General features: G+C 40.6%; 2 protein-coding genes across 4 annotated transcripts in view; one reads left to right on the forward strand and one right to left on the reverse strand.

Annotated features, from left to right (window-relative positions):
• Positions 1-458: 458 nt before the first annotated feature.
• On the reverse strand, positions 459-11,187 carry ak9 (adenylate kinase 9). Its single transcript, XM_035143625.2, has 37 exons — positions 10,886-11,187; positions 10,686-10,780; positions 10,176-10,239; positions 10,034-10,086; positions 9,830-9,926; positions 9,628-9,740; positions 9,326-9,478; positions 9,086-9,208; positions 8,800-8,874; positions 8,603-8,701; positions 8,328-8,467; positions 7,928-8,247; positions 7,693-7,713; positions 7,415-7,533; positions 7,166-7,313; positions 6,996-7,092; positions 6,824-6,888; positions 6,643-6,702; positions 6,346-6,540; positions 5,947-6,077; positions 5,642-5,845; positions 5,282-5,554; positions 5,028-5,146; positions 4,427-4,646; positions 4,229-4,291; positions 3,944-4,135; positions 3,604-3,822; positions 3,275-3,491; positions 2,978-3,179; positions 2,720-2,866; positions 2,405-2,622; positions 1,930-2,126; positions 1,654-1,823; positions 1,335-1,433; positions 1,020-1,122; positions 788-902; positions 459-697 (listed from the first exon to the last, which is right to left on the reverse strand). The coding sequence occupies exons 1-37, from the start codon at positions 10,938-10,940 to the stop codon at positions 513-515; spliced, it is 5,166 nt and encodes a 1,721-aa protein (XP_034999516.2). The 5' UTR covers positions 10,941-11,187; the 3' UTR covers positions 459-512.
• A 35-nt stretch (positions 11,188-11,222) lies between these two features.
• Positions 11,223-25,420, forward strand: part of fig4a (FIG4 phosphoinositide 5-phosphatase a) — a 36,175-nt gene continuing 21,977 nt past the window's right edge. Inside the window, exons 1-11 of one of the 3 annotated variants that reach the window (XR_004694254.2) lie at positions 11,223-11,483; positions 11,621-11,741; positions 13,811-13,909; positions 14,910-15,033; positions 17,063-17,219; positions 17,665-17,715; positions 17,952-18,115; positions 18,523-18,651; positions 20,190-20,290; positions 21,704-21,866; positions 23,489-23,586. Coding sequence is in view for 2 of the 3 variants with exons in the window: in XM_035143630.2 (XP_034999521.1) it covers positions 11,679-11,741; positions 13,811-13,909; positions 14,910-15,033; positions 17,063-17,219; positions 17,665-17,715; positions 17,952-18,115; positions 18,523-18,651; positions 20,190-20,290; positions 21,704-21,866; positions 23,489-23,586 (1,149 nt within the window). In the remaining variant the exon portion in view is untranslated. Of the gene's footprint in view, positions 11,484-11,614; positions 11,742-13,810; positions 13,910-14,909; positions 15,034-17,062; positions 17,220-17,664; positions 17,716-17,951; positions 18,116-18,522; positions 18,652-20,189; positions 20,291-21,703; positions 21,867-23,488; positions 23,587-25,420 lie in introns of all 3 variants that reach the window. The other 2 variants (XM_035143630.2, XM_035143629.2) reach the window with 2 other exon arrangements.

Below are 25,420 nucleotides of genomic sequence, written 5' to 3' on the forward strand. Positions count from 1 at the left end.
GGTGCAAAAAACATGGTTGTGAAGTCCTTCACAAAACAATCAGACATAAAGATAAAAGGCACAATGAAATACAAAGGGACATAAAGGACACAAATCAAATCAATCAGATCAAACACAAAGATAAAAGGCAGTGAAGAAAATTTAGTTTTTTTCCGCTGAGAATTTGAAGCCCCATGATTATGACCATTTTTCTACCACATTAATTGCCTTTTCCACAAGGCTCCATCATCAGCAAAGACCGACCGCCAAATATCACCCTGATTTTGAGATAAAACATCATTAATCATAATGGAAAACAATATTGGACTAATGACACTGCCCTGAGGAGTACCATTTTCCAACATATACCTTCCTGATAAAGCTGTCCCAACTCTCAGTTGAATTAACCAATCAAATAAAAAGTCTCTGATTGTTAAAACAAACTCCAAAAAATGTGTTTCAAATTATTTATTGCCACACACATCAAAAGGGAAAAAAAACAAACAGGCACAGCTACAGTAAGCAGTGCGCTCTTAGTCTTCCAAAGCCAGGAACCTGTTCAGTTTGAACTCAAAGTCAATGGGACGTTCACTGGGTGGCCTGTAGTTCCCTCTCATTGTTGAGCTCAGGTAGGGGATGAGGGCGCAGCTCTCTTCAAACATCGCCAGCTTCTTTTTGTACTTCTGGCGAATGTAGTCCGCGGTCTTTTGGTTGAAAGCTGTATAAATATGAGAATTATTAGCAACAGCAGTTTCAATATCATCTTTACTAATTTTCTAATTCAGTGTCAACCTTGAATCTTGTTTACCTTTCAGATAGAAGGCCAGATAGAGTAGTGCTGATCTTTCTATACTGATGAAGGGATACTTTGGTTTGAGACAACCAACAGCTGTCATGGCCTTAATGACTGCTACTGCCACACCCTAAAAAATACAGATTTTAATCAAAACAATGCAGATATCTCTAAGAAACACTTCAGAAATGCATCTTTAACAAATTTGGACATTGAATCTCTGCATATTTATTTAAGTGTGTTTGACCTGTTCCAGGTAACCCAACGTTGGAATGGCAGTGAGGGATACAGGCTCACAAAGAGGAGGGACTTTAACGGGCAGCCTCTGGTCCCAGTATGTTTCAGGACTCCTTGATAGAAAATATGTGAATCAAGTTTTGGTTAATTAACCAAACTTTCCAAATGCAAAATTATGTTTCACTGTCATCTTTGTTTTAAAGGCAGTAGAAGGAAGACCCATCGGAAGTCTTATGCATTGATTTGTACAGTTGAACAACATTGTAAGAAGAAAACATAGGTGACTGACACGTTTCTGAAATCTGCAAAGAGAATAGTGCCACACCTCAAAAACATGTCCTGTTCCTGGTTCGACCTGAAAACATAGAGACGTTCTCTGTATTCCACTGCGTACTCCATCTTTCCTTGAACCAGGGCTTCATACCTGAGAACACATAAGACTTCCATGAATAGAAAATATCAAACATACTAAAGAGGGCAGAAAGAAGACACATGACATTGATTAAGTCTTCTTGAGATATTTGTTTAGTTCGTGTTGACATGTATTGTGAATCTCTGTAGGTTGCAGACACTGCTGACCCAACAGATTTCTGAATGTGTTCTCAGATAGACGGATTTGAACTTCATGAAAGTGAATACTGTACCTTTGCTTTCCACACAGGTAAGTGACAGGACAAAAGCCCCTCATCTCAACTTGCTGTGGGAACCTGTTCTTCACCTGAATCCCACTGAGTTTTCTTGGCAGCAGGCTGGGTTGTGGGAGAGCGTGTGGGCAGCTCGGAGTCACAAATTGATCTGGAGTGGACAGGAACTTCTGTGGTCGAGAGATTATATTACATAAACTTCATATTTATATTTCAGTTACATTTTATTTTTGATTTACTTCATATCTGTGTGTAGGTTTCCTAAACCACACTGACCTCTAAATGCTCTTTGCCACACATCCTGTAAAACCGTCCTCTGTACTCAGCCGCATGAGTCAAACATACAAATTCTGAGCAGTCCACCAGGTGTTTATATAGAGCCAAGCAGACTGGGCAGTAACGGCCAAACTCTCCAAGGCGATGTTGCAGCTCCTGGGGTGTGATGCACATCCTGTTGATGCAGGCAGCTTTACCTGCAAAATTTGTCATCATATGTGTGATTTAGATTTAATTGAATCGTTTATTCACTTTTTATTCATATTTTTTAATCAATTCCTCTCTTTTTTAAAACATGTTTCCCCTTTATTTGCTTGTGTTTGTCATGAGTTGGTATTTGAAGCAACATTTTTTACAAGTTTTTATTTGCAAGAGTAAAATGCATCCCCTTGACAAACAATGTTTTCAATTTGAATTAACTTCAGGTGCAAACAATCCTGTAGGGCTGATGTCTGGTTAAGCTAGTAGTACGTACCGCTGAGTGTCCTCTCCAGGAAGCTGTGGATGTATGCCATGCTGATACAGACTTCCTTTACAATCCTGCACCAGATCCACCATTTGCTCTTAAAGCCATCAAGCACAATCCAGTTCTGATATTGTTGATGGAAATATTTCTTCACCTGCTCCACCTCTTGCTTGTAATGGGAGGTACGAATGTGAAGTATCTCAGAGCTGTCATGCATCAGGTGAGGCCTAAAATGAGAGGGAAGAGGGGAGATAGGATACATTTTATGACAACTTTGAAAGCTTATGATTTCTGCATATCATTCCTATGTTAAAGTTTTCTCACTTGTTGAGTTTTATCTTGTCCATGTGACCTCTTCTTAGCACCTCCACTGTGTCCAGCTTAAGCTCAATTACTATCATGGGGATGATGCTCCGAGAAGCCATGAGCTCCGCCTGCTTAAGTGTCATCGGAAAGCCGTCCAAAACATACCTGGAGTTCCAAATAAGTAAATATAGTATTCAAACACATCCTCAAGCCTGTTCAGGGTCATTTTTATAACCAAGATTTTAGTGTTCACCTTCAAACACAAAAACCTCTTACCCTCGGGTGCTGCAGACTGAGCTCAGGAGAACCACCTCCAGACACTGAATGGCCAGTTCATCAGGCACAACAAGGCCCTGGGAGAGAAGCTGTCTCAACTGGACAGCCAGATCTGTGTGTTCCTGAGTTTCAAGCACCATACGCATAGCTCTGCCAATGGACAGCCGCGCCAAGCCATACTTCTGAGCAAAGCTCTGCGCTACTGGAAAGATATAAGAGAAGAATGAAGACCAAAAATATAAGAGAAAAGGGAAAGATAAGCATTTTTGATTATTTTGCAGTTGTTGTGAGTCTTACCAGTGGTCTTTCCAGATTTGGGTGGTCCAACGACGGCCACTTTAACAGGGAGGGATGGGGAGGGCTTGGGCTGCCTAAGGTACTTCAGAGGGTTGAGCATGAATGTGTTACGGTTCTCCTTAGATTCAAAGAAGTAGACATACTGATTCAAGATTAGGGGATGTGTGGTATTCAGAGGCCACTGCAGAGGCTGGATCAAGTCTATCTCCTTGTATTTCTGTGGAAGAGGGAAGAGTGGATAGACAATATGTTACACAACTCCTACAACTTTTATCAATGAAAAGAAGGTCTCCTCTCACAAATGATGAGACTGTTTTAGGAAAAATGACCTTTATGGGATCCCAGCATCCAAAGGCACTGTGGAGCTTGTATGAAAAGAGCAGCAGCCTCTGTGCCAGGGTGGATGAGATGGGTTGACATGTTTGGAAAAGTGACTCCCTGTTAGCCAGCAGAGGCTGTAACTTCTGCAGCAGCTGATTCCTCACTATGAATGGTTTGCGAGATGCACTGATAGAGATACTGGGAATGTTTTGCTCACTCAGTAGCTCCTGATTATAGAAAAGCACAAAGCAGAATATATGAGAGCAATTGAAATACATTTACAGTGAAGAGCTTGTCCTGAACGTGAAATAACAGCGACTTCATTGGTTTGTGTGTCTGTCTTTGTACCGTTACAGTTGCAAGGTCTCTTTCATCTGTCACAAAACGCTGCTCAATCTCCATCTCCAGCCGCACGGTAGCTGTCTCCTCATTCTCCTCGTTCTCTGAGTCTTCGTTGTCTTCTTCCAAAGGAAACTCCTCCTTTAGCATTGCCTCTATGTTGTCTGCTGCTTCCTCCTCTTCATCGTCTTCTTCATCCTCCTGAAACATAAACTACAGGGTTAAATGATGCAGAGTAAGGAGATATGGTTAACCAGTGATGGAGAGGAGATGACTGCGGCTATGATTAAATACCTTTGATTCGGCCGTCAGTGTCTCTGCCATGAGTTCAGCCCTTCTCCTGACAATTTTCTCCTCCTGTACCAAAGAAATTCCCACAATCAACACTACCTCTTAGGGCAGATGACACTTCATAATAAAGTCAGCAGACTAAATTACTGCCATCTACTGCTGTGCTTGTCTTTTCCTTTTCTATATTACCAACTTGCTTACCCTGTTTTTCTTGCGCAGATCATGAAGAATGTTCAGCTGTGCTTCACGATGGTCGTGGCGCTCACGCCACTTCTCCAGGTATGTCGGCAACAGACGTTTCTGAACATCTGTGACATCCACCTCCATGGTTACTACGACGTCAGGGAAAAGCTGTCGATCCAGCATGTACTGCACCTCTTCGGAATGATGTGGGAAGCCCTCCAAGATAAAACCTGTGGACCTGCAAGAGAGAATGTTCTGATCAGAAAATACTTTGCATGTTACTTTGCTTCTTGCCAAATTAGATGAGAAGATTGATGCTTGAACGCTATTCCTGGTAGAAACAGGGCGATTGTGTATATTAAATAAACACCTGGGGTGGTTACAGGTAAGTTTAGGTGAATTTTGTTACCTTTAGAAGAGGCTAGCTTTAGTCATCTGTTTCCAGTCTGTATGCTAACATAAGTAAGTTTCATGTTAAGCTAATTGAGCTTTAAGGTAAGTTGTTTGCTGAACTTCATTTTTAGTGTGCAGATATTACAGTGGTTCCAGTCTTCTCATCTAATTCAGTTAAAAAGGATAAATAGTCGGGTTAGAATTATGTGTGTCTCTGTCTGTGTACATGTATGGTTCTTGTTTCCAGAATGGTGCAATAACCATGTCCAGGATCTGTGGAGTCAGTGGATCGCCATCAGATAAGTAGGCTTTGACGGATATTTCCTCAGCAGTCAGTTCTACTTCCTGTTGTAGACGCACAAAAGCAAATGCAGAATAATTCTGTGGCAGAAAATATTCTTATTCATCAACTGTTGCATCTAATCAGAAACTAGTTTGATGGTTGAAAGCTTGCAACAGAAAAGGTTTGTTGATGCTGACCTCCATGTCATCGTCAGTGGTATCCTCCACCTCCTCTTCTCCAGCCTCCCCCCTGGCTTCCTTTATCAGGGTGACCAGGTCCTCCAGAGACTCGTCAGAGGACTCTACTTCATCTGCATAAGGCACCCGCTTCTTTGTCTTGGCCATGATGAGCATTTGGAGCTGCTCCCTGAACTGAATATGGAAGAGGCCAAGCTGCCGGGCGAGCCACTCACCATGAGAGGTCTTTCCTGACCCTCGGGTACCGAGGGAAAGGATCCGAAGGGCAGGAGGCTTGGATAGAAATATGTCATTATTAATTATAATCATAATGTTTGTTTACTATACACATTATCTTTCTCGTTTCATATTGGATTGTACCTTGAGAGGCTCAGTTTTTGCAACAAATTGGGTTGGGTTTTGAAGGAAGGTGTCTCTCGCTTCTGTGCGGGAGAAGTAGAAGATCTTCTCCCGGTATTTGGCTGCAATCTCGTCCGTACAGGGCCACAGGATGTTTTGGTTTTTAAAGGCCACAGGACAGAAATGAAGAGTATCACCTAATAATCTCTTAGGTGTTGTGTCCCCCTGGTTTCATTGAGAGGGATGAGATGCAGTTTAAGGTTTGTTTATATTGTAAATATTAAATCAGCATTAAAATAGCTGATTATGGGTTTAAAGTTAGAAACCTCATCATCTGCCACGCCATTGTCACTGCTGTCTAAATCAACTCTCTCCAGCTCAGCTAAGGCCTCGATATCATCTTCCTCCTCATCCAGGTCCAGCTGTGACAGCTCCCAGGGAACATACTTGAAGGGCTCTAAAGATGAGGAAAACACAGACTGAGGGTATTTTTTTACTTTCTTTTTTTTGGGCTGAAAGTTGTCTTGGAGATCATTCTTTTTCTATTATCATTTTTAAAAAAATCTTTGGTATTTGTGCTTTTGAATGTCATAGAGATTGTAGAAATAATCAGGAAATGTTAGTGTGGAATATATAACAGAAATCTTCAGTAGCTCTTAAAGGACAAACATTAAATACCCATTTTTACTGTATGTAATTGATGCGTTGAGAATGAACACACTTACTCTCCATGTGAAGGACTATCTCTTGAAGCAGGTCCTCTGGGCTTTTTCCATCAATCTCCAGTACGGAGTGGGCAGCAGTTAGAGCAGACTCCATTTGCTCCCATTCAGACACAAACTGCCGGAGTTGCAGTTTGTAGTCCTTCATCTCTGGGCCGTCTGGATAACCCAGCTCCCAGTGATCAGGTAGTGTCACAGCTTGAGCAACAGAGGGAGAAGGGGGGGATGAGTCACATTTAGTTTCCCTCTCCTATATGGCAGTGATCTAGAAAAGCAAGAGCATTTCATAAAATGTCTCACCTTCCTGTTTGATCACGTCAAGGTGCGCAGGGCTGAGGGCGTCAGATTGCTCAGGATTTTCTGCAAAGAAAATCAATTCAACAACAACAATGCTATCATAACAGGCTTCTGAACAACAGGCTTCATAACAGGCTTCTGAACAATATGTGAATTCAGTTATACACTGACAGATTTTACATACCATCCTTTTCTTCAATGACTGCCTCTAGATTTGAATGCATCTCTGAGTCGTTTTCCTTTTTGTTCCTAAAATGGAGAAAATGAAAGCACCATAAACAGCATAATCAGTCCTGCGCAGATATAACAAATGAAAAAGTGACGAAATGTCACAGCATCATTTTATATAAACTTACAAGAGCTGTTCATCCTTTGCAGACTGTTCGTCTTGCATCCTGTTCCTCACTGCCTCGTCCACTCTCTCCTTGTTCCTCTCATACATTCTCTCCAAAACTGTTGAATTGCAACGATGCATGAACCCTGACAGAAGTCTACATATTTAATGCAACAATTTGTTTTTGTTTACCTTTGTGTCCAACGCTGTCTTTGAGACAAAAGATGATGTCTGGCAGGATTTCACCTTGATGTAACAAATCCATCTGGGAGAGGTTGCTGGGAAAGTTGTCAAGCACCCATCCGGTTTTGACCTCCGCATCTTCATCTGCCTCCTCAATCTGTAACATCAACCTCATTAGCATATCATTTCTGTAAAATACAGCCAATGTTTTCTAACAAATATAAAAAGAAAGTGTCATGTTTTAGATCTTAGACTTACCTCTTTTATACGCTTCTCCAATACCTCAGCTTGCAGAGCAACAGGGGATACGCTATGTTGTTTGGCTTCCTCCATTACACCAAGCACCATGGCTTTAACTTGTGGATGATCCTCTGTAACTAAGAATAACAGAAAACATAAGCACACAAATATTAAATAGTAAATACCTGTCATAGTATCAGCACAAGACTGAAAAAAGGACAATTTATCCACGTCTCTTTGTCTGTATGCATGTGTGTTTGTGTAAGAGAGAATACAGCAGTATATTAAAATCTTACCTTCTACAGAACTGCTGTCATCTGATGAAATAAAATATCATAAGATTAATTCAAATCTGACAGAACAATCCACATATCCACAGTATAAAATGTTAATATATGTAGTATATAAGTAGAAAAGTTACTCAGCTACAATTATTTACAAAAATCTATCAGGTTGCATCTGTTTTTGTTCCAGACAAAACAATATAACTAACCAGGTGAACATAATAATCATATACAAAGCTCAACTTGCCCGAGTTCTCTCTGCCATCCTCCTCCATCTTCTTGATTCGCTCTATAGCGAGCTGTGTAGTCTCCTCTTTGATTTTGTCAAGCCTCTCCTGTTCAATCTTGGCCAGAATTGGCTGCACCAGTTCCTCCTTGTCAAGCACCAATGCATTGTAGTGCTGCGCTAGAAGCTTACATAAGGTGCTCTTTCCTGACTGAGGGGGTCCAACGATAGAAACCTTGCAAGGGGGCCTGGGCATTGGAGGGAGTAAGTAACGTCTGGGGTTTGTGACAAACTTCTGGTAGGCCTCCTGAGATGAGAGGATGTACAGTTTGTCCTGGAAGCTGAACAGGGGTTAACATGAGAGTCAGTCGGCTGTTTTTCACAATCTCACTGTAAAATACTGGATATATTCTTGACTCACCTGACAGATAGCTCAGGTTGGCCAGGAACAACCCGGCCCTCCTTCAGAGCGACAGGGCAGGTTTGGCCCCAGCGGCTCCTTCTCCACCTGAAGCCAGGGGCCACCGGATTGGTGGAGGACATATGTCTCAGAAGTTCTTCCTGGAAAAGAGATGAACTCTGGTTTAAACTACTTCTAGTTGAATCAGAAGTGGATTCAGAAGAAGACATCATTAAAAAAACTCAAGCCTAAGTATGACCTAAGTATCAAGTAAAATAGGTTCATTAATGTCTGACCGTATCAGCCTCTTCTGGCAAGTCTTCATCAGCTTGGTGGAGGAGGATGGGAATGGAGACACGTTTAATACCCAATGATCCAAGACGGGACATTACATACTACAGACAAAACAATAAACAAGCAAATGTCAGCCAACAGAACACAGGTGGTTTAACAGGTACAGTTATACTTATTTTTGTATAGAATATGTCTTTACGGAGTGAAGCTCTTCAGGTGTGTTGTTTCCATCCAGCTCCATCCGGTAGAGGGGGTTGTGGGCTGCCATGTAGTCCTGAAAGAATGTTTTTACTCTTGTAAGTAGTTTTAAACGATCATATAAATTGATTTAGAACACAACATCACAGTAAACTGGGTTTGAGGCTAATGGGCTGTATTGTTTTGCTGCTCCATCTGTGCATTATTAGTGCAATCCACTAATTATCATATGACTGCCCAAAGAGTCCAAATACAACTGTAGTTAGCTTCAGCCCCTGGTAACTCACCTCCAGTGGTTTAAGCACTGTATCCTTGTACATGTTGATTCTAATTAAAGCATTTCGGGTTAAATTCTCTGGCGCCCACACCATCTGGTCAATAACATCCCTTTGGAGTCTCTCTCCAGCAGCCTGCAGACAAAATTAACCCTTTTAGATAGAGAAATAGAGACAATTTACTGGGTCCAAATACATAAAAACGGGGGATTGCAGTAAAGGTGTTCAAGGTGTTTGGCCTTGGATCTATACCTGCTCCTCTTCATCCTCCATTTCCTCATCCATGCTCTCTCTCTTCTTGATGTACACATCTTCACGCTGCCACTGGTCCCTGGTGAATAGCTGCCCTGTCTCTGAGTACTGCTTCAGACCTGAGAGCCTCTGGGCCAGGTCCTTGTCTGCACACTGGTACAGGACGGGTGTAGCATTCATAATTAATCCAATGACACATACTGATACAGATACTTCTCACTTGAAGAAATTAATAAGTTGCTGTGTGAATTCATAAAAACTGAAAAAAGATGCAATGCATATGCAGAGGATGTGATGCTAACCTTGATATTAATGATGAAATCAGGTGTCAGCTTGAGGTTCTTGATCAGTGCAACCTGCTCAGGAATCGTCAGACACTCCTCAGACATGAACGGCAGGCAGCTCAGCACATATCCTGCATCACAACACATTGAGCCGTATTCACGTGCATGATCACTGTACTGTACTGGACCTGATTAAATACACTCCAAATAAGTTATTTACCATAGTGCTCCACATCTGGTGAGTCGAGCCTGTCAAGAATCAGCTGCAGCACCTTGTCTTGTGGTAAAATCCTCCCCTCAGATAAGATATCTAAGAGCTAAAACAGCAGACAAGGCAACTTTAACCCTTAATGGTGATGCAAACATATGTGAAATTAAGGAAAGGTTAACTGTCCTGTACGATGATGGAGAATTTACTACTCACCTCTAAACCTTCCTTTGTTCTATTTTGTATGTGTGTGTTGAGCACATCTGTATCTGAAATATTGTACAAGCAGATGAGAAATGCCATTAATGACGTGCATAGACATTGTTGGTAAAAAAAAAAGAAAAAAGAAGGTATTTACCATCAATCAAGATACACTTCCAGGACTCTGCAATGTTTTTGGCCAAAGTGGATTTGCCAATACCCTGCAACATAAAATGACATCAACATATGAGTAGAGAGAAAATATAACCAGCGCTTGGTTGATGTTGTAGAAAGCTTAATGGTTTATGTCTTTTTGTTAATTTAGTTAGATAATTATTTATCACTTGATTTGCATTATATTAGTGGACTCTCAAAGACATTACAATACTTGTAAAGACAGATAGAGAAGACACTACATGGTGAGATGATAGATTGTTGGATTTACTGATGTTATTGTTAATATCTGTAAATTAAAATAGCTCCACATGAAGAGTATATGTGGTCACTGTGACGTGGTGAGATTGTAATAAAGACTTTATTGATTATATTAAATCTCCTGTATCTTATTTCAAAAAACGACATCACCATGTTTGAGACTCTTTGAATGAAGCATGCATGTTGGAAAACAATGTCTAATGTGGAGAGTGTGTTAAAAATATCCAGTTACCGGTTTTCCAACTACGATGAAGCAGGCGGGCTTGGAAAGAAGCGTCTCTCTCTCCGCTTCATCTTCTATCAAGTTGTCCACGAAATCCACGCGAGCTGATTAAACAGTGAGGAAATGAAAAGTCATAAACAGTGAAGTAAATATGGAGCAGATTCAAGTACCTAGCTACAGTTGATATATCTCAATGGGACATTATTCACCGTTGCTTTGAGTTATTCCTTTATCCATTTTCTGCGAGTTTAAACTTTTTGTCATCGTTTCTTTAGCCCGTGCTAACCACGCCAACCTTTCAGCTAGCTGTCACCGGATACGGTTTCCATAGCAACTGACAAACTAAAGCGAGAGAGGGGGGGGCGTTCCAGGTTGTAGCCTGTGTCTGTGGCTAGTTCGAGCTAGCATCTCTATGGGTTAAGAGTAAGTTTACAAGTTTATTCTTAGAAGATTAAACTAATCAACACATGTTGTTGTTAACTCCGTGTGAAAGTTTTGACTGCGTCCGATTCCTCAATCGCATTTTACGTCCATCGTTTTGACTCTGCGAGGCACCGTATCAGCTGACGGGATTCATGACAGTCACCTGACAACAACAAGTTCCCCCTGCATGCTCCCGTATGCTCGGTGAAGTCCCATAGACGGCTTACTCACGTATTTATAAATACGGATATAGACATATATTACACATAAGTGAGTATTCAGTGCACGTTCAATGTTGGTGTTCGGACGGAGGAAATGATCACTGTCATCACTGGAGGCGATTTGTGGCTAACGCAGCTAGTTAGCTAGCTAGCTAAGTGTATGGTGAGTGCTGGGGGAATGCTGAAAGTAAATAAAGTTTCATGCACACTAGCTTCAAGTATCAGGGGTGAGCTGGTGTGTCTATTGTTTTATGATGTGGTGAATAACACGTTGTGTCTTCATTCGCTCTGCAGCCCCCCCCCCCCCTGTTGTCTGTGCTGGATTCTCTTTGACTGTTTGGGGTAAACAGGAATAAAAATGCCTCCGTCGGCGGCGTTCATCAGTGGGATCCAGAGGATGGTCCTGTATGAAACCAGAGCTGTACGTGTCACACGATATTCATTCTGTTATTGTCACTGCATATCATCACGACTCCCTACAGCGGTGGTCAGTCTGTGCATGGGTTACACCGTCGTAGGGTGCAAGCACCAGGTCTGGGCTATGTGGCCCAACATGTTATCATCATAACATCCGTTGATACCAATGATTATCAAAATAACTTTCAGATAATGATTTTCTTCAAGTTTATAGTTCAAGACACCATTTTGATTTAAACAGTGAAACATGTCACAAATCCCAGAGTAGAACATTCAAAACAATTGCATGTGTAATACATCTTAAAGTGCTTATGCATAAGAATTACATCAACGTACTGTGTGGTGAACCTTTGTTATAGTACTATTGAAGATCATGAAGACCATCAATTGGATCACGTTTTCACCCTTGTCCGTTTCATTGTAGGTTTTTATGTTCGTTAAACACATTACGCAAAAACTACTTTATGAATTTCCACGAAACTTGTGACGTGGTATGGGTCAGGGAAGAACCCATTCGATTTTGGTGCAATTGACACTTCACTGTTTTCCCAGGGAATGATTAATGGATGTTGATGAAAAGAATCTTGTTGTCCTGATGCTTTTCCTAGTACACAAGTTAAAGTACTGATTAGGTTTAGATACAGTTGAAATTAGTCACTGGTTTTATTTTTCACACGTCTTTGAACTAAAGGAAAGCTAATTGAAGATGCTAACTGTTTTATATTCCTACAGTTCCCTATATTTGCAACCTGTATCTACAAACTAGGGCTGGAAACTGCACCTTATTAAGGACACTGTGGCAGAAAAATCTGCTCAGGACATACAACAATGAAAATAATATTCACAGCCAGCCTGGGTTTTCAAACTGTTGCAATTTACGAGCCCATCTCCCTGCGGGATAGTAATAAAATCTATGTGAACATGAGGATGGAAAGCTCCTGTATGATTTCGTGTGCTTGTTAGCAAACACTAGATGGCAGCAAAAGTGTTTGTGATGACTTGCTGCTCCAAGTACAGTTTACATTGTTCTGCTTGGATTTACCATAACCACCTCAGTTATATGTATTTCCATCACAGCTCTCTAGACAGTCAGAATATTACTTCTCACTAGACATTACTTAAATATTTGTTTAGGTTTTATAAGGCTTGTTCTCTTTTGGTAAATTTCGCACTAGGAGGACAAGTTGCTATGAATCAAATTTTTTTTTTTGCCAATGTATTTATGTTTTTACTACTTACTTAAATAACTAATTTTATGGCCGTGTTGAATTGGGATTAATGGCTGACATCACAAGTAACAAACATAGAAAATATGACAGGAAACTATTTGTCACAGCTGAGTTATCACAAATTCTTATTGAGCATCTGTCAGCCCATTAGACTGAACAGTGGATAAATACTCTCTATAACTATTGTGGACAAAGAGAGCTCCATTGGACACTGGGAACAGGACAAAATGGCTTTAACAGACTGTACTGATACACAATGTTCCAATTTAACACTCTTTTGGCCATCTTAAAAAATAATGACTTGAAAGGAACATATGAAAAGTGAAGACACAATCTTAACAGGGAACATTAGAATATAGCCTTACGATCAATTCTGTGCTGTTCCCTCATGCACCCCAAACTGTATCTACTCTAATTCCACTTCTAATTCATATAATACTGCCTATATGATGTGAATCTGGCCTGAATTCCTTTTATGTATCATTTCACAGGTTTCTGATACATTCAGTTGGAGTTGGGCGACTTAGTATGAAGAGAACATGTTGCACATTATGAGAAAAAAAGGCCCATCGAAAGTGGGAGTGGGGGGGGGGACTTTAAAATGGCTATAGACTTTTAGAATTTTTCTGTAAATTCTACAGTATTTTGTTTTGTCAAAGTTTGAGAATAAGACTGAGGTGTATGTACTATATGAGAAAGTATTAAGTAAAATATTATCACACATGTAATTTTTTAAAATCTTCATCCGCACTGCTGTGTAGTATTCATTGCAAATGCCCCCGTGATAATCTGTACCAAATGCATTACAGCCTTTAAGCATTCATGACTTTATTTTTCTTTCCAGAGGTACTTTTTGGTGGGGAGCAATCAGGCACAGACCAAACACCGAGTCCTGAAGATCGACCGCACAGAACCCAAGGATCTGGCCATAATAGACGATAAGGTGAGCAGAGTCTCTGGTACAGTGCAAATATATATGCTTATGTAATACAGTACAGTACGCCTGCGGGGGAAATTGTACAATCACTCAGCTTGTCCCAAGTGTATTGTGGATGACAGCTTAGCTGATGAGTGCTGAGTGTAACTCTTTTTCTTCACCGCTGCTCATTTCCAGGATCTATGAGCTGGAAGTTGATTTGTTTGTTTGTGTTGCTGGTGATTATGATTATGATGTGTTTATGTGTTATTAAGAAGCATCCATGAGTAAATATTCATCACCCCACGCTCCCATTCCTTCAGATATTGCACTGACCTCTGTAAACCATGTTAATCTGATTGGCGTCGCGTAGTAATTTATAAGATGACACAAGCTTAAAGAAATATAATGCCATTGAATCTCTTATTATTTCTGAGATGAGTGGGGATCTTTTACATTTATGTATTTTACAGTTGGAAGCATGTAATTCCACAAATAAATGGTAAATGTCCACACAAATACGTTGTTATATATTGCAGAGGACATGAAATCTATAATATGAATTCAGAAATTGCCCGTGCAGGTAACTAGTTTGCATTTGCATTGTTTTTTGTCTGTATGTATTTGCTCTTTCAAACGCAATGATAAAAACCACTGTCGGAGTTTTTTCATTCCAACATTGCTGAGCTAATGTGAACAGCAGCTAATCAATTTTTGGCTTAATCGCCTTATTGAGGATTAATCCAAACCCCTTTGCAGGAAACTTAGAGCAATCTATTAAACAATGCCTTTTAGCCATTTGTTTATGATTGCACAGTGTACAAGTCTCCCTGGCTTTGGGTAAAGTTATTAGTGGAAATTAGCTTTGACAGAAAAAAACATCATAACCACTGTTCTCCTGTTGCTCTGAAAGGTAAAATGAACAATGTGGAAACTGTGCACATAAATGAATAAGGCGACCCTGCTGACAGCTGTATGCATGCACAGTATAAATATACCAGATCTGTGTGTGTGTATTTGTTCGCAGCATGTGTACAACCAGCAAGAGCTTCGGGAACTGCTGGGCCGCCTGGACCTTGGAAACCGCACCAAAATTGGCCAAAAGGGTTCCTCGGGTCTGTCCAGGGCTGTTTCAGCTTTTGGGATTGTGGGTGAGTACAGGCCCTCCACTCTCTTCCTCATCGTCAAAAAGTCATTAGTTTTAAAGTTTTCATTGTCTCTTTATTGGCCTTTTGTTAACATTAGTTATGGAACACAGGCCACTCTCATTTTCTATGATCAGTCTTGTCTTGTTGCCCCAGAAACAAAATACAAGGTTTCCATTACATGAGAATTGTGTAACTGATCACATTTGTACGTCTTACGATATGTAGACGATATATAGTGTTTTCACCCCAGTTACTTTTACTCTAATATACAGAAGAAATAACGAGACGGCTTTCGTTAAGTCCCGAGGAACCTGTGTTTGAATCAGGACCCATCATCATTAATCTTACATACTTTTTCTGTATTTTCTCTGGACATTTTATCAGTCAAATAATGACACTGACCTAGATCCCCCAGTAATGAGAGAAGCTTTTGCCAATATGCAGTTCTTCTAAAAAAATGGTGAAATCAGTCGGATGATTTCATATTTTTATTTATTCTCAAAAATTATTCAATCCAATGCGCCAGAACCAAATGAGACCAAACATTAAACTCAAGCATGTTGCTGCCTAGGAGACCTTCTTTTTTTTTCGACCCAAGAATGACGGTGATTAAAATGCAGACTTGAAGGGCTTGTGCAAAGTGGTTTCTAAAGGTCTACTTCTACATGTCACAGTCCAACCACCGACATTCCATTTTCCAGTAAGAGGATATCAGCAACTCTTAACTAATACTGACGCATCTCTTTCAGAGCGAATAATCAATCAAAGATGAAATTCAGCCCTGCCCCATAGTAAATAAGTGCTGGAATAGTATAGTTTTAAGATTAAATCTAGTGTCATTGTTGAGGCTGTCTATTGGTCGGTCACACTGGGAGACAAATTCGGACTTTGACATCTGCTTAAATAAATTAGATACCTTTCCTCCACAGTACCTAATGCCATCTTTGTTCACATGCTGCTTTTTGTCAAAGTCCCTGTGTCATATGGAATAAAAGAGTGACGGGGATAGTGTATCCTGAGAGCCCCCTTCAGCCAAGAACATTTCTTATTACAGTATGAAATGAAAAATCTTTATTGTCAGTATATTTTTATTCACTTTCATCTACCATTTTTGTCAGTCTGACCCATCTCTGACAGCAAGAGACACAATGTACTGATATGGGTCTTGTAAGTCAGCAAAGCCTCAAGGGTCCTGTGGAAGCGCACATGCTTCACCAACCGTCATTACACTGGTAAACATACGTAAAAAGATGGTTAAGAGGGTAAAATCAGTGCAGTGGAGATCAAGATATTCTCTGGGCAAACTCTGGATGATATTTTAGGACTTTACTCCTGACAACAAAATATTTCTGTCTTTTTCTCTCGTCTGACAAACCAAAATATCTCACAGATACTGCGACTTAAAGTTATTTTCTGCGATTTTAGACACGAGCTCCATAACACACTATACATCTCTTTTCAAAGGTCGAATATTACTTCGAGTGTCTTAATTCACCCTAACACTTTCTGTGGAGAGCATACAATCATACATACAGTAATTCATATTAGTATTTGAATATGAAATCAATGTGAATCTCATCATCCTCACTTGTCATCTTACAGCACAAAGGCTCTGGGGCTTCTTCGATTGTATACAGTCCAGTTGTATGCACAATTAAGTTGTCCACCAATCACTCATAATGGAAATATAATGAAGGTGCACCCCCACATTACCCACTGGCCTCGATGAGGCAAACATTACCAATAATATTTATACCAAATAATAAAAACACACAGACGTCATTCACATCCATCTATTATCTGTTGAATGTCACAGACGACAAAATAGCTCATCAAGCTGAGAGCAAATAATTGACCATGTTGCACGATCTGGGTCAGACTGTCATTATGTAATACTAAATGGTCTGGATGGAGTGAATAGGGGATATAATGAAATATGAGTCGCAAAAACTCATGGTGAGCAACCAATTACTTGTAATTGAAAAAATAGTTTGTCCTGAAAGATTTCAACTTTTTTTTTGTTTCTTAACAGGGTTCGTTCGTTTCCTGGAGGGTTACTACATTGTGTTGATCACCAAGCTAAGAAAGATGGCCGACATCGGTGGCCACTCCATCTACAAGATCGAGGACACCAGCATGATCTACATCCCCAATGACTCGGTCAGGGTCGCACACCCCGATGAAGCGAGGTACGGTTCTTGTTCTCTGCCCTAGATTTGTAATGGTGCCATACACTAAACACACACACATACTGATGATGCCTTTAAGGACGAGGGATTTGATGCTGAGGCTGACCTGAAACTGTGACTCCTTTTTCGCTGAACGTTGATTCTGCTGTCCGAAAATTAATAAATTAAATGTTTAAGAGTCTGTACAGAACAGGGAAAATTAAATGTGCATGGTCTTAAATTATGAAAGCTTGAAAAATATTGATTTATTCCTTGTACACATTATAATGAGATACTGATGTTGTCTATTGCGTTATCTAAGTGCGTTAATGATATTGACTCCTGTTTTTTGTTGGTGCAAGTAGCATCATGTGTCGGCATTTTGCTGACATTGAAATCATCCCCATATTTTTGTACCGCGTAGCTCATGACTTTAAGCTTGACTGACACAGTTTTGCTTTTATAGATACGTGCGGATCTTTCAGAATGTGGACCTGTCCAGTAACTTCTACTTCAGGTGAGACAAAGGCATCATTGCTGGTTAATAAAGATTTTAATTGAATTATGGCAGACAATTAGGTGACATGCCAAGAAACAAATGACTCGACAACTCACGATCTCGTCTCTCATTAAATTTGCTTCAATGTGGTAAAATGAATTGTACCTATGTCTGTAGTTTAGCCAAATTAAATTCATGAAGCAACTGTACAGACGCGACGTGTTTGAAATGACTTTGCTGTCATACCCTTGCAGCTACAGCTACGACCTGAGCCACTCGCTGCAGTACAACCTGACTCTGCTGCAGAGGCCTTTTGAACAGTGGCTGTCGGCAGCTTCTTCCACTGAGGAAGAGGTTCACACCCAGAATAAGCAGGACAGCTTCGACATCTTTGAAGATGAAGGTTTGCCAACACAAGGTGAGCAGAAGTCGATCAACGGACCTTTATTTGAATACATTGACTCTAGAAGAGCTGGGTTCAAAGCTAACAGGCTGGCAAATTGTTTTATGAAAAAAAGTTTTAAATATGAAAAATATAGCCAGTAGTCAGGGCAAACTTAGAAAGTACATTTTTAGGTATGTTTGATTTAACCTTCTTTAAGTTACCGAAATGTTTTGAAAGAATAACTCATGTTTTCTGTTCTTTTATGTATTTTAATAAATTATTATCACCTTAATCCTAGTTTTAAGCAATTTCCTAATGTTTCTAAATATCTTAGCTCTTGTTTCACGGCCTCCGTTACCTGAGCTGCTGTTATCTGAATGTGATCTTAGGTCAGTAACAATAATCCAGAGGATGTTTTTGCTTTCCTCTTTCGGCCACAGTTGTTTACGGCCTCCAGAACGAGCCGTACTACAAGTACGTGTGGAACGGGAAGCTGCTGGAACGAGTCAAGGACATAGTGCATCATGACTGGCTCATGTATATAATCCATGGCTTCTGTGGCCAGTCCAGTATCCTTTCAGCAGCCCTGTGGAGTCCATTTCATGTGTGACTTACAGAACTGTTTGGCTGTTTTCATGCGTATTTATGTGTGTATGTGTGCTTTTTTTTAAATTGTCATCAACTTGTAGCTTTGGGCTTCAAAACAAAATATATAAATGCAAAAAAATATAAATGCTACTACTTTAACAATATATTCGAACGATATAAAATGCCTGGAAAGCATCTGTCTGCGTTAATGTGCACACAACTCTAACAATGTGTCCTTTGGCCACACACCCCCTTCATCCCTCAGCATCACCTGTTGAACTGCATCTGAGCACGTGTGTGACACTGAGCGACAGCATGTGATTAACCACCAAACTGCACAATCAACTTGTGTTTGTTTTTAGGGCTTTAAGCAAACAAATGTGATGCCAATTAAGCAATGGTTATCAAGTATATAAACACTGGCGCTTGCATAATCTCTCCATCTGTCATCCGCGGGGGGAAAAGCAGAACCGAACACTGTGCATATCTAATCAGATGAGATTTTGAGATGGCTTCTGTTTTTGGATGGAAGACAAGATTTTGTTTTGTAACACACACACACATTCATTTCAGTGCCACAGTAGCTTTTGCTCTGAAGTCCTACCAGACACAGGTTGTGTGTGTGTACCAGGGATTTGTATTAGTCTCTACATTAATAATTTCCTCTGCCTTTTAAAAAAAAAAAAAAGCCTTTGTAGTATTGATGCATGAGTTACTGCTGCAGAGGAGCTTTGGGCAAGTATAGAGCTGAATAAACAGTCTGATTTATTATGGTAAAAGTCTGCCTTAGGGTTACTGATACTAATGTTTTAATTTCATCATTAATTCACGAATCAAGTTTTTAATGTTTTAATGCAGTATTTACTGCATATTCCCTGCCTGTGTGTTGTGCAGTAAAACGCAGCAGATACTACAGACAAGGTAAACTGCACTTTAAAGTCAGTGCTGCAGGTAGCTGTTTGGCCTTCAGTGCTGTTTCTCTCTGTCAGAATAAGAAGGCCAGTAGATGCAATAACAGACGACTGGGCGAAATGGGAAAATGCAGAAATTTATAGCCGATGAGGAGACATTTGATAAGATGCAACAAGGCAGTATGGGTGAACAAACGTGGGAAACATGGCCTCTCTAAAATATTCCTAAGAATGCTTGTAGAAATGGTTTAAGAACTCTTGTAAGATAAATTATTATTGTTATTTCCAAGATATTTGTTTTGTGAATAAGAACAAAATGTATATGTTGTCATCTCATTCTGAACACACCCTTTTCAGGTTTTAAGTTAATTTCACAGCTAATGACAAAACATCCACAACAAAACTGATCAAAATGGAAAAAAATAGCAATTTATTTATTTATTGTAGACATTCCCTGTTTTAAATACAACATTAAAGACTATTTAAATGTATCATATATAGACCAATAATGTTCTATCTAAAAAATCTATTGTGTGTGTGTGCCAGCAGGTCATTGTGTAATGCTGTCAGTGTTGCATTATTATTCCTCCTTTACTCACCGACCACAGAGCTTCTGATCTACGGTCGACCGGTTCACATCACCCTCTTTGCCAGGCGATCCAGCAAGTTTGCCGGGACCCGCTTCCTCAAAAGAGGAGCCAACTGTGAGGTACAGCTGTTGCCGTGGCAACAGGGAAGAGTACACTAGGGGAGGCAGGGCCGAGGGCCACCGGGAGGATTGAGATGACTCAGGATGATCACAGGGGGTTAATTTGACCTGCTGCCTCTTCCTTGAGTATATGCATGTGTGTCTGTGTGGGTGAGTGGCGGTGGGAGGGACAACTTTTAGAAAAAACACAGATTGTATGTGTGTATCTGACGGCTACACTGAGAGAAGGCTGAACTCAGTTTTCACAGTTTCCTACTCTTGAGTGCATTGCCAAATAAAGTAGTCTTTTAATATAAATCTGTAAGGGTTTTCTCATAGCACACAACTGACATTTTGAATCATTATTTTATATTATATTAGTGTCGGTAAGTCAAGTTGTGCCACTTAATGTAGTTCAGCCCTTATTATTATCAATCCAAAAGAAAGTCTGCCATGACAGTGGCCAGGGAGCCGAAAGCGTGGATTTACCCAGTGAGACACTTTGTTCATGCTGAAGTGTGACATTCCTTCTTGACCTTGGAAATGTCAACTGTGAAACCAGTTTCACTAAAAGGTTCATTTAGTCGATGCTTTCACCTGAACAGCGCAGAGACATGGAGCAGTTTCTATTATGCCTTCATGCTGGAGTGGCCGGGGGCATTGTGTTTGTGTTGTCCGTCGCTCCATACATCTCCATTCTGGTGAACGCAATACCTCAAGAACACCTTCAGAGAATCTTTTCAAATTTTGTAAATATGTTCACTTAGACTCAAGGATGAATTCAATATATTTTGTTGGCCAAAGGTAAAAGGTTAATTCCACTCAAAGCACATTTTTTGCCTTGTGGACACAATATCTCAAAAATGTTTTGAGGGAATTTTATCAAATTTGACACAAACATTCACTTGGACTCAGAGATGAACTGATTATATTTCAGTGGTCAAAAGTCAAGGTGCTTTGTTGGTGGAGGCATACAACTGTGGGGCTGTAATTTTGGTTGGATTGGAGATTTGGAATTTTATTGAGCTGGTTAAGAAATCCTTCTTGTGTTGATCTTGATAATGTCTATGTCTCACCTAAGATAATGTGATGCATCAAAAGCTCCACAACAGTGACTAAACTCATTCACTTCCACTATCTATTTTTTATGAGCACTTCCTGTCATTCTTTTCCACTTTGGCTTAAAATCTGAAGTTCAAAGTTCATTCTTGACCTTGGAAATAGCAGTTTAGTTGCAGTTGCATCACATGATCTTAATCTGCAGAGGTCCACGATCAATTATCAGATCACCGACTCAACATGGACCAGAACTGCTCAAAACTAGGCAGATTTGCACGTATACATTTCTGTGATATGATGCAAAGCTCCAGACCAAGAAGCAATATTAATACCACAATGTCAATTTAGTTAAGGTTACTCTTATTTTGTTTCTAGGGGGATGTGGCTAACGAGGTGGAGACGGAGCAGATTGTCCATGACGCCTCGGTTATGTCTTTCACAGCAGGAAGTTACTCTTCATACGTCCAGGTGCGAGGTTCAGTCCCGCTCTACTGGTCTCAGGACATTTCCACCATGATGCCCAAACCCCCCATACGATGTAAGACCACTGTTTACACCTAATATATCTGTCCTGTTCATCAGCAGCCTCTATTTTGTCGAGTACCAGAGTAATATGCATCATGTTTTATATTACCATGGGAACAACTGGCTCTATAATAGAAATGAGTTATCAAAGCAGCTCAGGCTTTGATGTAGGTTTTTTCTCATATCCACTCATACACAAGGACAGGAGACAAATGATACGTCCACATACATCCCCTTTGAACAGAATGCAGCAGCACAGCAGGTATTTAACTAGTTCTCTTTATAGTGCTCAATGTATTCAAGCTAGAAGCTAACAAGGACCAGAAATAACCCTGTAGGCTCAGAGGACTAATGCAATCAGGACAAATGCATAGTGTCTTTCTACCAGGGTCATTCTTCTCAAACTGACACTAAGATAAAAAAATAAATAATAATAAACAGGTGAATCCAGGACACCACTACTCTTTTGGTTCTCATCTTTGTATCCATTCTCCTGTCTCATTACGAGAGGGATAAAAACACAAAACCAGGGCCAGAGGGAAGGGATCAGGTCCTTGAGACGGACGACACTGGAGACAGCTGTTTGTCCTTCTATGTGTGTGTAGACTGGAAGACATCTGTGCTTGCATGTGTACAATATCAGTATTAAATCATAATCCCCCAGTATGCCCTTTAATTCATCCTTAGATGACATTTACCTGCGTAAGATGCACCGAGCGTGTCCCTAAGACCCCTCTGTGTATCAACTTACCTCATCGTCCTGGTCCCACTGTGATGCTGAAAGACTGTCCTCATCTGACAAACGCTGCCCAATTCAAAATCTGCCAAACTGCAAATCTGCTTTCCTGGCAACACTCATATGAGGAGATTAAAATCACTCTCACACCCTATTCCTGCCCTTTGTACTGAATTCTTAAGCCGGTTTGCTGATTTGTTTTCACTTACCTTCAGACAGGCAACTCAATGAGGGGGTACTTGTGTCAAACTTACAAAACAATGTGTGCGCACATTTTGTTCGACTCGCAAACCAAATCAACATCCACACATGCACAGGCTTGACAGCAGATTAGCTTCTCAGCTGCAGCACATAAAAAGCTTCAAGAGGTTGTTGCCATTCTACCACAACCGTGACTATGGTGAAACCTCAGCCATGCAGAACTAGGTGCAGCTCAGATCCGACTGAGGATCAGCCCATGTTCACTCCAACTGTACTATTTATTTGATTTTGAAATGGACTGTATAGAATGATATCAGACAAATCTAGGTCAGCGACGTGGCCAAGAGACAATTAGAGCTCTGTGTCTCTGCATGTTGAGTACATTGTGCCTATCCCAGGATGCATTGCTCATTGGCCGTGTTTGTGATAACTGGTGAGAGTAATTGTTACGTAACCAGTCTTTATGACTGACCTGGAGTGGGCAGATGACTTGGTCGTGATGAAGATGACCTTAATGGGCGACTCTTGTTCACCGTTGTCATCATTATCAACACTCTCCTCCCAGGTGCAATAAGAATTTAAAGCTTACGCTCTCTTTGTTTTCACAAATTCTTGTCTCCCTGGAGGACGCTTTGTGGTGACGTGTTGATCTTCGTACCTTGAATGTTAATCAACCGATTATTTTTCCTCCCTTTCAGTGGACCAAGCTGATCCATACGCGCATGTAGCTGCCCTCCATTTTGACCAGATGCTGCAGCGGTTTGGCTCTCCCATTATCATCCTCAACCTGGTCAAGGTAGCGCGCGCACACACACGTTTTTAAGGTCCTCTCCTTGGCTGTGGGAAAAATCATAATTATGACTCCTGAAAACTAGGAATACCAGGAACAAAACTGACATCCCATCAAAATGAACAAAATAATTGCCAGATGTTGAAAAAATGATGAACTGGCATTTTAAATACCTTCATCGAGGGCATCATTCATGGGCATCTTATTTTTAGAAAAAGTGTTCACATTTACCGGCGGTTTCTGTCATTTTAGGTAGTTCATTTTTCCGATCCAGTTTTTATTAGTTATTTGATGCTATAACAACAGGTAATCATAATTGACAGATTCATGACTAAGATTGACTCACAATTGATTGATCACGTGTGAAAATGGCGTCTCCATCCCCCATTTGTTACTGCGCAGACTCTGGCTGCAAGATGGCGAAGATCAGGATAATTTAGCTTAATTTCTGGACAGTGTGAGGAAGTGGAGACGTGTTACATCCAATTTCCTGCATATATTGTTTAAACTACATCACAACATGTCAGTTGTCTTTACGACTACCATGACCATACCATTTTATTCTCCCAAAGATTATGGGGAGTATAACTTTTATTGATTTTATTTAGTATAATTATATATTTCATTTAATCTCCAGATGTGGATCCTTGTGAATTGTTGATGTGGATTTAAAGTGGAAATGTGTCTTTCAAACCTGTTGAATTACTCAACAGGTCCGTATCTTATAAGGACGTGATTGTGTAATTGCCCAAGCACTCGATGTGATGTTCAGGGGTTAGTTGCTGCTCGTGGCTGCTGATTAGCAGCAGTTGAAATGCTCCCTTGAATATTGATCTCTCTGTGCATTGCACTGAAAACACACAGACAGCACGGGTGAAAGGACACACACTATTACACAAACACAGCTTGCTGTCACCACCACACATTCGGGCATTCATCTCTGTGCCGTAGCTGGGGTTGCAAGCTCACGTTGTCGCACACAAGGGAAGCTGCGAGACAAGGGACCAATCACAAACCTCAGTTGTCCGCACAAGCCGCAGCCATGTGATATTTGCAGACTGTGGGGAGTAGGGGAGGGGACCCCCCGCTTTTGCTACACCCTCTCTCATACCCCAGTGTGATAGGGAAGGAAAGGAAGTGGGTTGGACAATAAGATCATGACTGTCCATCTCTATATGGTGGCGACTGGGGTCGGCGTAGCCATGTCAACTCTGGGATGGGTGCATAATTTTCCTCATGGGTTAGTGTGTGCTCCCCCCTGTGTGTATGTTAAGAAACACAGGGAGGCAGAGTGAGGGCGCACATGGCCAAGCATGTGAATCACTTTTTCAAGTGGATAACTTAAAGTCCATTTGCCCTGACTTCGGGAGACAGCTTTTACTCTCATCACATGGGCGATTTGAAAAATATATTTTAATCCGTTAACTTGAATTTAATTATCGCGAATATCAAAATCTCTCTTGTCTTTGAGAGTCCCATGCAAATATCCACCCTAAATTGTAGCAGGACACAAAGGAAGACAAATAAAGAAGAGGGAAGCATAAAACGAGCCATTTGATGCACCCTATTAATGTGTAAAACTGTACTTTGAAATAATTTGTGCTAATTTCCATCCATTAAGATTACCTTGATCAAGCCCCTCCACATGTGCAAGTGTGCATGTGTTGTGGTTTCTTTTGTGATCAAGGACCTTAGTACACCTACAGCCAGATTTAATAGTTCGATATGTGAACAATACACGTGTGCTTTGTGAAGTGTATGTACGTGTGTATAATGTATTCTAATCTTGTGGGTGTGTTTGCACTGGTAATCCGGTCACTGTGTTTCTTTGCCAAGGCAG

This window comes from Hippoglossus stenolepis, chromosome 20 (assembly GCF_022539355.2).
Source record: "Hippoglossus stenolepis isolate QCI-W04-F060 chromosome 20, HSTE1.2, whole genome shotgun sequence".
Lineage (NCBI taxonomy): Eukaryota > Metazoa > Chordata > Actinopteri > Pleuronectiformes > Pleuronectidae > Hippoglossus > Hippoglossus stenolepis.

What these genes read in the sequence shown, in the direction of transcription:
- ak9 (XM_035143625.2), bottom strand. Translation starts at nt 10,940, where the DNA reads ATGACAAAAAGTTTAAACTCGCAGAAAATGGATAAAGGAATAACTCAA. An exon ending in AGTCATTGAAGAAAAGGATG is followed by an intron (nt 6,703 to 6,823) that starts GTATGTAAAATC and finishes TTTTCTTTGCAG; the next exon opens with AAAATCCTGAGCAATCTGAC. An exon ending in TGGAAACAAGAACCATACAT is followed by an intron (nt 4,647 to 5,027) that starts GTACACAGACAG and finishes TCTCTCTTGCAG; the next exon opens with GTCCACAGGTTTTATCTTGG.